Source organism: Vipera berus (assembly GCF_964194415.1).
Source record: "Vipera berus genome assembly, chromosome: 3".
Lineage (NCBI taxonomy): Eukaryota > Metazoa > Chordata > Lepidosauria > Squamata > Viperidae > Vipera > Vipera berus.
The window spans coordinates 117,250,438-117,264,369 of NC_138204.1; the positions used below are offsets into that span (position 1 = coordinate 117,250,438).

The 13,932-nt window shown below is 38.7% G+C and overlaps 1 protein-coding gene across 1 annotated transcript in view; it reads right to left on the reverse strand.

Annotated features, from left to right (window-relative positions):
• LOC308666831 (flavin-containing monooxygenase 5-like) overlaps positions 1–13,932 on the reverse strand; it is a 62,340-nt gene that overhangs the window by 11,426 nt on the left and 36,982 nt on the right. The window contains exons 5-8 of the mRNA XM_081325788.1: positions 13,102–13,244; positions 6,764–6,963; positions 4,155–4,507; positions 391–463 (exon numbers count right to left, since the gene is read on the reverse strand). Coding sequence (XP_081181914.1) covers positions 391–463; positions 4,155–4,507; positions 6,764–6,963; positions 13,102–13,244 — 769 coding nt within the window. The remainder of the gene's footprint in view (positions 1–390; positions 464–4,154; positions 4,508–6,763; positions 6,964–13,101; positions 13,245–13,932) is intronic.

Below are 13,932 nucleotides of genomic sequence, written 5' to 3' on the forward strand. Positions count from 1 at the left end.
AGGTTATATTGTTGTTTTTTCTTTAGCATGAAGACAGATGTAAAGAATGAATTAAGCAGTTTTTTTCTCTCTGCAACCCATTCACCATCTTGCTGCCTTCTTCCATTAGTGGACTGATCATTTCCTTGAATGTTTTCTTGTTCTTTACATATTGAAAGAAACTTGTTATTATTATTCTTGGCCTTTGTTGCAAGTCTTTTGAGCCTCAGCTTTTCTGACTCCATCCTGATAGATTTGGGGCTATTTGCTGGTATCCTGTTTTAGATATGTCTTCCTCTTTGCACATACATACAAATATATATATACATAGCAATCACCTACCCAATCTATATGTTTACCAATTATTATGCTTAAAGTATGAATATGCATATTACAATTGAAATTACATACCTTTTTGCCATGGAAAACTTCTTAACAACAATATCAGATATCATCTCGCTTGTTGATGGCAGCTCAGCCAGCCCTAAAAAAGTGGGGCAAAGATGAAGAGAAAACACTTTAATGGACCGAAAGGAAGGAAAGTTTCTAAAAAAGGGAAATGAAAATAAAGAATTTCTGGAAACACTTTCATCTAAATTAAATCATTCTATCAAGAATGGATGGAATAATAAGACTGTATCAGCAGAGTCTTATTAAGAAGACTTTTGTTGATTTTTATTCTAAGTTATATGCTAGAGATAAGATTAGTGAGGCAGATATTGATGTATATTTGATGAATGCTAATATTCCTGTTCTTACACAAGAACAAAAGGAAGAGATGAATCACTTGATAACTGAGGAAGAAATTTTTTCAGCAATTAAACAATTGAAAGTGGGTAAGGCGCCAGGTACGGATGGATTGACTGCTGTGTATTATAAAAATTTACAGCTAGAGATGGTAAAGCCATTAAGGGAATTGTTTCAGACAATTCAAATGGGAGGAGGGGTGCCCCCGTCCTGGAAAACTGCTTTTATTTCTTTGATTCCGAAGGAAGACCAGGATGTCAACCAAGCAAAAAATTATAGGCCAATATCACTTTTGAATACAGACTACAAGTTATTTGTTAAGGTTCTAGCTAACAGATTAATGAGGGTATTGCAACAAGTAATTCATGGTGACCAAACTGGGTTTATAAGTGGTAGACAAATGAAGAACAATGTGAGGCATATAGTTAATTTGTTGGAATTTTTGGAAAGAAACAATCAGATCCCTGCAGCATTGATCTTTTTGGATGCTGAAAAAGCCTTTGATCAATTGGACTGGCAATTTTTGTTGAAAGTATTAGATAAAATGAATTTTGGGGATAAATTTTTACAACCAATTAGGGCACTATATCAAAAGCAAACAACCCGTATAATTGTTAATAATAGTTTGACGGAAGTGTGTAACATTGAAAAGGGTACAAGGCAGGGGTGCCCGTTGTCACCTTTACTATTTGTTTTAACATTGGAGATATTATTGATTAAAATACGGGACTCGGAAAGAATTAGGGGAATTCAAATAAGAGATCAGGATTACAGACTGAGGACGTTTGCAGATGATTTGGTTGTTACGGTAACTCAACCTGAAGATTCAGTTGTAGAACTGATGGAGATAATAATGCAATATGGGAAAGTTTCTGGATTTAAGGTTAACATACAAAAAACTAAAATGTTGTCTAAGAATATGACAGTATCACAAAAGGCTGTTTTAGAAGAGCTAACGGGATTTGAAATTGTTAAAAGGGTTAAATATTTGGGGATATATTTGTCACCCTCAAATGTTAAGCTATATAAAAATAATTATGTAAAGTTATGGGGAAAAGTTCAAAAAGAACTGGATAGTTGGAAAAAACTACAATTATCTTTATTGGGAAGAATTGCAGCAGTGAAAATGAATGTTTTGCCGAAATTTTTATTTTTATTTCAAATGATACCTATTCTTAAAAAGGATTCAAACTTGGAGGAATGGCAAAAGGGTATTAATAAATTTGTCTGGGCAGGGAAAAGGCCACGAGTTAAATTTAAGATTATGCAGGATACGCGGGAGAGAGGTGGTCTTAAAATGCCTAATCTTAAACTATACTATGAAGCTGCTGCTTTGTCAGCGATAAGTGATTGGATTAATTTAACACAAGTGAGATTATTAAATCTTGAAGGTCATGATTTGTTATTTGGTTGGCATGCATATTTATTGTATGATAAGAAGGTGGATAATGTGTTCAAGGTACATATTTTAAGACATGCTCTGTTGCGAGTTTGGAAAAAGTATAGACATAAGTTAAATTATAAGATACCTATATGGGCAATACCAAAACACGCAATAGAAAGTATAAGTGTTGGGTTTAAACATGATGTGATTACATATAAGGAAATGTTAAGATTGGAAAGGAATGTATGGCATTTGAAGCCGTATAATATCGTAAGAGAAGAAAAGATTGTACAAACCTGGTTTCAGTATGGGCAATTAAAGGCCAGGTGGAAAGAAGACCAGAAAATTGGTTTTTCAATGACTGATGAAAATTTGGTTAAGCAAATTAGAGATCAAGGTCAAGCACATATTAAAAGGATATATCTTGCATTGATAGAAATTGATTCAGAGACAGAACTTGTTAAAGACTGTATGATAAAGTGGGCTCAGAATTTTCAAGAAGTTATTACAATGGATATTTGGGAAAAGATTTGGGTGAGAAATGTAAAATTTACGCAAGCTCAAAACTTAAGAGAGAATTTTTATAAAATGTTTTATAGGTGGCACTTAGATCCTAAAAAATTAGCAAGTATGTATCCAAACTGCCAGCCTAAATGTTGGAGGTGTGGTGGTGAAGATGCAACGTATTTTCATATATGGTGGACCTGTAAAAAGGTTAAAGCTTTTTGGATTAAAATCTGGTGGAACATGCAAAAGATATTTAAGAAAAGGATAAAGTTTTGTCTGCAATTGTTTTTACTGGGCATTATTACTGATACTACTGTTGTGGACACTAAGTTGATGTTGAATTTAATTATGGCAGCAAGACTTTTAGTAGGGCAATATTGGAAGAAGGAAGAACTGCCGACTATAGAAGAATGGACTTTAAAAGTTTCCAACCAGGCGGAAATGGCAAAGATTTCAGCGTACTTGAAAAACCATTCGCAACAGAGATATATTGTGGAGTGGAAAAAATGGATTGATTATATCCAGAATAAATATGGGATTAAAAGGTTTCACCTAGCATTTGAATAAGTATTGATGTGATATTTATATTGCTTGTAGTTATTTTATAAGAGTTAAAGTGTGATAGATTTAATAGTTTATTGTTGTTTACATAAGGTAGATTATGATTGTTTGTATTTTTATACCTTGTATTTAGCTCTGGGAAGTTGGGGAGGGGGGAGGGGGAAGGGAGGGAGGTGTTGGGGAGGGTTGGGGAGGGGGGAGGGGGTTGGGAGGGGTTTTGTTTAGTTATAAAAATGTATTGTAAAACTTTTCAATAAAAAAAAGAATGGATGGAATCATCTTTTATTCTGTGATGTTCTATGCATAATTAAGCCTGGCTAGTCAAATGGAAAGGTTTCTGAAGATAGTCCATATAAGGAGGTTGCTCCAATGGCAGCTCTCATTAGATAAATATTTTAATGCCAGAAAATAAATGCCCAGTACCATCTAAGTATCCATTTCTAAGCATGGTTTGTAATTTTCATTCTAAAAGTACAGCTGATTTCAGTTGATGTATTGTTCAGACTGTTATAATTCAGCTGGCATAGTTGCTTATCATTTGGCATGTTGTATAAACACAGGCAATTGGATTATTAATAAATTATTATTAATAAATTATTATTAATAAATTATTAATAAATAAACCTGCAATCAGTGCAGGTTCGAGTCCCACCAGGCTCAAGGTTGACTCAGCCTTCCATCCTTCCGAGGTAGGTAAAATGAGGACCCAGATTGTTGGGGGCAATAAGCTGACTTTGTAATAATGCCGCTTGGGGGTGTGTGTGTGAAAGCCCTAATAAGCAGGCATATACATAGAATGAAGGCTACTGCTAAGCTTGTAAGCCGCCCTGAGTCTTCGGAGAAGGGCGGGATATAAATGGAATTAAAATAAAATAAATAAATAAATTTCAGTACATTTCAGTTAACTAAGATATAGTGTAAATCCACTGTCCAAAATTAGTACATCAATATCCAGACAAACTTTGAAAGACCTTACCCTTAAAGACACGTGTGGCCCAGCGAGCTTGCATTTCTGCAATGGGCATGATGGCCCCCAGTGGCTGCACAAGACCAATGATTGCTAGTGTGGGTTTCTCCAGATGAGGTGAGAAGACAAACTTATATAAGGAGATCTGATTTTCAACAACCCTCATAAAGTTCTCAAGGAAAGGAAATGAGAAACTGTATCCTGTAGCAAAGATAACACAATCTATATCCTCTTCCTTAGAGCCATCTTCAAAGATGGCAGCAGTATCAGTAAACTCAGTGATGTTTGTTTTTATGACAACTTTCCCTGAAATAATGCAATTTGCGAGGTCATCATTGATGGTTGGATGCTGGCTGTGAAATCTGTAAAAGCAAAAACAAAATGTTGATAGTGATGCAAAGGAGCTAGAACAATATTAATAGAAACCTTGCCAAAAGCAAAATTAGAAAGGGTGATCAGAGAAAATACAACTAGCTAACCTATCAAAGCACAGGTTAGCAGAACTACTACAGGGACACCTATATTGTCCATAGGACAAGTCTTTCTATGTAGGGTTTACTCATGGTTTGTTATGGGTCAGCTGAATATTCCACTGATCTCTGGCATCTCATTCTCTTAACTCTTAGGTTATCTGGGACAATATATTCCGTCACTGAAAAAGGTTGCTGGGCAAAACTTACAGAGGGATAACTTATTTTGCAACTTTATCTAAGAGAAAAATAAAGCTGAGAAGGGCACACACAAAGCTTCAGAGACTAAAATAAAACACCAAGGTCATGAAAGGGCAAGGTACTGCCATATAGGAAAGGTATGCTAAATATTGAAGACTTTGGCACAATGACTGGATACTGGTGAGATCTCATCCACTATGTGAGTGTGCAGCCACTCAATAAATTAAATAGCTAACACTGTTCTCAGAATAGCTTGAGGCAGATTATATGCCACCTTACATGCTACCTTGGGCACTTATAAAAAGATTCTGTGCCTTTCATAAAATTTTCATATTATCATTAAGATGGGATATCATGGCACCATGGTGAGAAGGGTTTAAAATGCTTTAATTGTTTTACTGATTTTGTGGTGAGTCATGTAGGATTATTGTATAAGATAGGCAGCCATATCAAACTTAAATAAATACTTTAAAAACCCACTTGTATAAATTTGTAGTCCTAGAATCAGTGAGAGCTAAAATGAACTTGAGTGTTATTAAAACTATCACTGTAAAGCTGCCAGAACTAGTACTCTGAAAAGCAGCATCCATTTTTTCAATCAGGAAATGAGATTTAAAATAATTACTAGATATGTTAATACCTGTCAATTAAATTCTAGATAAGGAAAATGCAGCGTTTTGGCTTCAAGGACAACACAAATTACTTATTGGTGTCTTGAGAGCCAGTCCTCCATCATACATTGTCCACCCTCCCCACTCCAACCTATCTAAGGTTTCTATTCCTCCAGTAACATTATTTCTGTTTGCTGATTTTCCACTGCACCCTGACAGCAAGAATACAATAATTCTGAGTTGCACAAAAAAGGGAATTGGTTTCTTCTTTGCGCTGCTACTTCAAATAATTGCAAGGGATGAGAAAACTGTATCTGAAATTCTGCTTCCGACTCTGGGTTCCAAAAAGATGGGTTTTTATCAGAGAATTTATCCAAATATTAGGATCCAGTTATTTCAGGGCAAGCAAGAGCTCCGGGCTTCTTTCAGAGGTTTGCAGTCCAGTCCAGAACTGTTAGGTAGCTGAGGCCCTGATGACTTGGATTAGGCAAACTGAAAGCAGCACTTCTCAGCCCTACAAGGTAGACCAGACCAAAAAACAATTGCCATGTAGGCCTAAATCTATTTTTATAAATATGCTTCCTCTCCTCTCTCTTTTACATTTTAATTCTTCCATTCAATCCTATCTACCCCATGGAGACTGCCTGGACAAGTCCCTGCATTTTCCTTGGCAAGATTTCTTTAAAAAACGGTTTGCCCTCACTTCCTTTCTACACAGGAGAAAAAAGTAACTGGTCCTAAGTTACCGAGCTGCATTTACCTTAAGGTGGACTAGAATTCACAGACTCCCAGTTTCCAGCTTTAACCACTATACCAAACCCCCTCTTTTATACATTAGAGGAAATGCCTGTCTGAGATATTTTTGTAGCCTTTCCTCCTAGTCTGGGCTTAAGCAATATCGCTTTACTCTTTACACCACCACAGAGAATGTGGGTTATTGAGGGTTCATGCTCAGTGACAAAGCATTGAGCAAATAGGCGCCCTAATAAATAAAGTTTTCTCAAAAATCTAAGGAGCCATTCTTTGCCCATAGCTGCTGAGCATCATACCTATTTGGACATTCCTGGCCTCAGAAAAAGTCAACCTCAGAGTTGGTAGTGAAGAAAGAAAAACTGATTCCCAGCTCTAACATATCCTGTGTAAACAGAAGAGGTAGCTAGTATCCAAGAATTTATGACAGATATTGTAGCCACCTATTTAACTAAGGCTAAATAATGGACTGGTTGGTATTTAGTTGGCATCAATGTACAGCATCTTGATCTATATGTTGAAAGAAATGTGAGACACACTTTTTTTTTGAATTAAGAAGGTAAAATAGCATATTACTGTAGAATACCTGTGTTTAGGTTTCAAGCCATAATGAGAATGATCGAATCTGCTATTTAATTTGTTCTGTATAAATTGTTCAACCATGGACAAGGGAAAACATTGCTTCAGGAATAAATGAGCTCGACTACTTAATACAGTGTCAAGTGGATAGCCTTTATCACCAACACGGCCTAATATCCATGCTCCTCGGCGAGTGCTGAGGAAAACCTGAACAACATAGAGAAAGACAGTATCTTAAACTAATAAATCCACTAACAGTTTTTTTTCTTGCTAGCATTTTTTTGCCATTCCCCAAATCATTATTAAAGTATTTGCTAGATGCCTATGTACATAAAGTGAACACCGTGTTTCCCCCAAAATAAGAGCTGGCCTTATTTTTTTTTCGGCCTCCAAAAGTGGCACTGTGTCTTATTATTGGGGGATGTCTTATTTTTTTCATGTACAGGAGGCAGAGAGTGTGGGGACTGATGGGAGTGGGAGCGCTGCTACACCAGCCTTGCCCTCTCCATCCCACAGTCTGCTTGCCTGCAGCCGCAACGAACCAACCCCTTGGTGCGCCCTGGCCTCCGCCTGCCCTGCCTGCTGCCCCTGCTGCCTCTGGAACACTTATCGGCCGCGGCATGCAGGGAAACAAAAAAAAGTTTGTGGGACTAAAAAAAAAGTTCAACCAGACCTTCCAACTTTGTGAGATCTAATTTTTTGGGGGAGAAGTTGGAAGGTCTGACTGGACTTTTTTTTCTTTAGTCCCACAAATTTGTTTTCTTTCCCTGCATGCGATGGCAGAGAAATGCAATGGAGAAATGAGATGAAGCTGGAAATTAGGTTAGTGAAGAAACACTTGGGAGAAGCAAGGGCATATGGGGGTGGGGGTGGTGCAAGATCTCCAGCTCAGCATCCAGGCTCAGCAGCCCAAAGGCAGAGGTGCAGATGGCGTGGTTCCACCAGCAGTCACTGGCGAGGGGGCCCTGGCAGGCTGATAGTGGGGGAGGTGCTCTGGAGATTGTATGGTAGATCTGGGTCGACTTGCCCAGTGCCTGGCAGGGTGGCTCAGAGCAGTGCGGCCAAGAGGGCGAAAAGCCCCCAGAAGGCCAGAAGCAACACGGGCAGCCAGTTGGCACTCACCACACCTGATAAGTGTCCCAGGACCAGAAGGGCCAGCAGGCAGTGAGGGTGGAGATCAGCATGCACCAAGAGCTTGGCCCACAGGTGCCATGAGTGGTGACCAGAGCCAAGGTCAGGCAGGGCAGCAGCAGATTGTGCAGCAGCTGCATGGCCAGTGCAAGGAGTTGTTCCTACCGCAGCCCATCGGCCTGGCAGAAGAGCAGCCTAGTGTGGGTGCCATTGGCTCAGAGCAGCAGCAGGTGCAGCAGGCCCAGCAGCCCAGCCTTGGGGCCAGCCAGGCGGCAGCGCAGCAGCTTCTGAAATTGATCCAGGGAAGAACGGACAGCTGAGGAGGCGCTTTCTTCCCTTTCAGCCCCTTCTGCAGTCCCTTAAAGAGCCATGCGGCAATTGCTCAAGGAGAAAAGAAGGTGAGGGGGGGGGTATGAAGAAATATTCCTCACACACACACACACACACACACAGGTGCTCCTGACCCAAGCAACATCAGCTGGCCATGCTGCAATTGCTCAAGGAGAAAAGAAGGTGAGGGAGGGTATGAAGAAATATTCCTCACACACACACACACACACACACACACACACAGGTGCTCCTGACACAAGCAACCTCAGCTGGCCATGCTGCATTTGCTCAAGGAGAAAAGAAGGTGAGGGGGGGTATGAAGAAATATTCCTCCCCCCCCATACACACAGGTGCTCCTGACACAAGCAATGTCAGCTGGCCATGCCCCCATCTGCCTGATGATCTTACTGTAGCTTGGGCTTATTTTTGGGGTAGGCCCACCCCCAAAAACCATGCTAGGGCTTATTTTCAGAATAGGTCATATTTTGGGGGGAAACACGGTAGAGATGGAAAAGAGAGTATTCTTTGACCCTGGATAAATTGTTGTAGAAATGATTTCCAATACTTTTCCTGTTTTATTTTCAGTTTTACAATATTTAATTCTAATCAAGAATACAAAGATGATCTAATTGAAGATAATGCAAGTTTGGGTTACTTTTATTGTTTTTCTGTCTCTTTGCTAGTTATGTCTGATGATTGCCACATCAGCTGCACATTCCCCACTAAAGAAATATGTACATTTATATTTCCTGCTTTTTACCCTTCAGTGTCTTGATAGATTTTCTAATGAATCTCGTTTACATCACATACACTAAAAATCCACATCAAATTTTTCTTCCACTGAACCAAAAAGTGGGAGGGAGGGTAAGGAAGAAAGGGGGAGGGATAGATGCTATTCCGAATTTAGGGTATCCAATGGGAATCTGGATGTATTTTCAGTACTGGAATGGGACAACTCACCATGGCCAACTTGCCGGGGCCAACTCACCACTGCCAATTCATCATGGCCAATTCACCGTGGTGAGCTCACTATGGCCAACTTGCTATGTACACTTCACTGTGGACACTTCACCATGGAACAACTCAGCGCAGGACAATTCAATAGTTTTATTTAATTATTTAAAATAATTGAAATTATTTTAATATTTGTCATTCACATTTCATTTTGTCCCTCCTTTTGCACTCTTTGTTTAATGATTCTATTTCATCATTTCTTCAATATTATGTAGAAGTCAGATCTGCTATCTTCAGCTTCTATGCTTTGCTGGCCTCCTGCCATAAAATGGAAGGAAGAAGGGGGAGAAAGGAATTTAGAGTAATAAAGTTGGGGCATGGGAACGTGAAGACAAACTGTGGGAGGGAGAGACAGCCTTGACAGAAACCAGAAGTGCCAAGCCAGAGTAAAAATGTACTTTTTGACTGTTTAGTCCCATAGACTCTCCACTGAATTATATGTAATAATCCTAATTTTAGTGAACATTTAATTAATTCTTGAATTATAACATTTATCAAAAACATTGTCCCCAAAATTTCATTATTTTTCATTTGTCCATCAAAATGGAGGAATGTCCCTTTCTATTTATAACCCTTCCAACATTTTGCTGGATAATTATATTTGCCTCACCTCTTAATTTTAAAAAAAAAACCCATCAAAATATTTCATTAAACCTTCTTTACTAAAAATCCAGTAAGGACAACCACATATATTCAATTTTTTATCTCTCTCTCTCTCTCTCTCTCTCTCTCTCTCTCTCTCTCTCTCTCTCTCTCTCTCTCTCTCTCTCTCTCTCTCTCTCTCTCTCTCTCTCTCTCTCTCTCCCTCCCTCCCTCCCTCCCTCCCCCTCTCTCTCTCTTTCTCCCTCTCTCTCTTTCTGTCCTTGGTCTGCCAGTCCTCTTCCCCCACTCATTGTGTATGTGTGTTGTGTTTGTGAGTGTGTGTGTGTGAGAGAGAGACAGAGACAGAGAAAGGCACTTGCACTTCCCTTCTCTCTCTCTTTGTCTCTCTCTCGCTCCCCCCCCCAATCTTCTGCTCACCTCACATTCTTCTCCAAAAAGCTGATTGGCCTGGCTTTAAATTGGCTCTCATCTCCTGCCCTTTGCTGTGTCTCCCTCTTCCTTCCTGGCAGCTGGGACTCTGGTGCACCTTCCCGGCCAGCAGGGTCAACAGTAGCACCAGCTGGGGATCTCAGGGGCTGTGTTCCCTCAGGGCTGCGGCTTGTGGGAGGGCTGGCCCACTCAGCACAGGCTCTGGTGGGCTGCTCCCAGGGGGGATCCCAGGGCTGCCCTGCACGGCTCACCAGCCACATGCACCTCGGATGGGCCAGCCTGGGAAAGGGACTACCTGGCTGTGCTTCTCCCAGGGCATGGGGCACCAGGCTGCAGGGCCAATCAGGAGCCCTGCAAGGGGGCAAGTCCGCATGCAGAGAGAGAGAGAAGGGAAGCACAAGTGCCTCTCTCTGTCTCTGTCTCTCTCTCTGTGCAAATGGCAGAAGAGGACTGGGAGTTGCTGAAGGCTGAAAGAGCTGCATGCGGCTCCAGAGCCATGGGTTGCCGACCCGTGGTCTAGCCTAAGCTGCAAGCAACTGAAGTCAAAAGTACTATTTAAAGCTGATTGTAAACAGCGCGTTTGAAACTGGTAAGAACATTGATTTTCTCTATCCTACTTATCAACTTTCCTGAGGGAAAAAAAAATCCCAAGAAGCAAAAAACCTCAGAAAGTGATGGAGAGGGATTTTTGCCTCACCCTTTTACTAATGGAGGTGGTGAATTAAACCTTTTATGGAGGACCAAAACATATTGAAATGAAATGAAATGACTATAAAACCTAAATTTGGATAAGTTTGAAGTTACTGAATGGTTAAGATTCTCATTTTAAAGGCAATTTGTTCATTTTGAAAATTTGAAAAGTAAACCAGTGCTGACATCTAGTGGTGGATGAAGACTACGACAGCTATGGCTTTCATGCAGGACTTGGCAAAATCTGGAAAAAGCTAATCTCTACTTGTGACCTTCAAAGCTCTAACAATAGAGAACAGCTGTGACAAAAAAGAAAACAATCTGGGCTGCAGACAGAGTGAAACTTACAAACTTCAGGGAACAAAAAAAAACTTTTTTGAACTTTCTGGATTACAAGTATCTAACTCTGACCCCAAAGCTATTTGCAGAGAAAAGAAAAATTGGATTCTTGGTCATCATGGAAAATCAGAGATTTAAAGAAAGAACCTATCAAGAAAAAAACCTTTTCAAGAGGAGACATATGATATGTTGCGACTAATTCAAATAACAATGATTTCAAACCACAAAGATATCCAGAATAACTTTGGAAATATAAACCAATTCATCTCCAATTTAACTTTACAACAACAACAACAAAAATCTCAGGAAACAACAACAGAGAAGGAACAGATAAAACAGACAAATGAATACAAATTTGAAGATACAGACTTAAAGATGGAACCTAACAAAACAAAGAAGTATGATTTAACCCAAGTGGGGAAAAATTACAAGAAATACTGGATTTGGAAAAGACAACTTATACTTTAACACCACAAAAAAAAATTGAGGATAAGAAAAAAGATTGGATAAAATGGACTGCAGAGTTGCCAGGAAAAACACTAGAACCGGAGAGTCAAAAAATGATAAGAGAAGCAGAAAAAGAAAGAAAAAGATTTTCAACAACATTGAATGGGCAAATGCCTCTCACAAAGATATTGTACTTGACTTACCTTTTATATCTATAGTAACACCTACAAGAATGTGGAAAAATTCTTTCACTCAGCAGAACATATTGATTAAGAAAGATGCTTGGCAAAAAAAAGGCTGAAGTGAAAATTAAGAAAATAGACGATGGGGCCTATCAGAGAGAATATTTTAAAAAGAAACACCTGTTCAAATATGGTTAAAGAAATAGAAAATTTTTGGATGTGAATTTAACGTTAAGAGGGAAGAGCCCCTTAAGTAACATAGTACTTTCTTTTTCTTTTTTCTTTTCTTTTTTGATATGAGTAATATAACAGAGTTGGAATGTCTTATATAAAGGAAATGTTTTAGATAGCTAAAGTTGAGTGACTTTAAGAAAATTACAATAGATTAAAAAAGTGTTTTGAATAAGAGTTAAAAGACTAGATGACTAGATTTATTAAATGGAATATTTAAAGATTAAATATACTTTTAATTATGGTAAAAAAAGAATGAATTTTTTTTTGGAAATAAATATGTATTAGCTTATAGGAAATAGAGATTTTAAGTAGCATACTATCTTTTTATTTTTTTATTCTTATTCTTTTTTCTTTTTTTAGTCTTATTTATTCCTTAAGAAGGGTAAAAGTATTGGGTTGGCCTACATGAGAAAAAATAGACTTAAATATTTAAATGTAATTAACTTTGAGAAAATCTTAACCAGTAAGAATGTTTTGAACATTGTGGGAAAAACAAATGTAAACAAGAACTGTAAGCAGGATCTATGATAGGCAACCAGAATAACAACGTAGATAGAAAAGAAATATTATATTGATGTGATTATTATCTGTAGAAATATTAGAAAACTTTTATATTCAATCATTATTCATTAAAACAACAAGAACTGTATTAACTTAAGGTTGGTAAAAGAGAACATTATGGGAAAAAGAGGAAATCAAGTAAAGTTATTATGTGGATTATAGATTATAGAAATCAACTGTTAGTGAATGTTTCTTAAATGTAAACCCAGACAACACACTGTTTACCTAATATTAAGATGATTATGTTAAAAAAATAATAAAACATTATTATTATTATTTTTAAAAAAGAGAGATTTCACAAAATCAGTGTACATTCACAATTTTCAGAATAGGGTCCTAATTCCTTGACCTTCAGTAATAAAAAGCAAGACATGTAGTTCAAAACCTGTTGTGCTGTGTGGCTTATCTCCACCGCAAGGTCCACTCCTGAGTTCCCAATACCAATCACAATGACTCTTTTTCCTGTAAATGCATCAGGACTCTTGTAATCACGGCTGTGTAAGTAGCAGCCCTTGAAAGTGGTGATCCCTGTAACAAAGAGTAACATTGTTCAAGTTGCGTGTGTATGGCTGTTTTCACACTGGGCTTATATGCATTTTTCTGTTAGGGCAGGGATCTCCAACCCCCCGATCTGTGGACCGGCACGGACATGCCAGAAACTGGGCCACACAAACAAGCAAAACCCCATCTGTGGGATGCAGTCAGCACTACACCCCTTCTGGTCCACGGAAAAACCTCTATTCACAGAATTGGTCCCTGGTGCCCAAAAGGATGGGGGCCACTGTGTCAGGGTAAAAATTATAAGTTCAGGAGCACAGCACAAATTGTATCCTAGATTGGGAGCACCAGTCAATCAGCAAAAAGCTTGCTCTTTTTTTCCCATATCCATGGGGGTGTGCCTCTGAGGGGTTTTTTGTGCATTCTTGTGTCTTTCAATCCATCCTGTGCTAGGGAATTGGTGGCAATGATGTCTTGCTGTTTTACTGGGGTTGAGCAAGAGATAATTCTTTCAATTCTAATTGAAGAAACTTTCTGATGATAGAAATCTACAGTATGATTGTGACTTTTTCTTCTCTAAAGGGGAAAACAAAAAAGGGTGCCTTCGGATGGAGTTAGCTATTTGTTTCATGTAATGATAATGAATTGATTTGTGGCCACCATCTCACAAGAAGTGATTCTTCACTAAGTAACCTCTTAATGCAGGAGACAGGAAGTG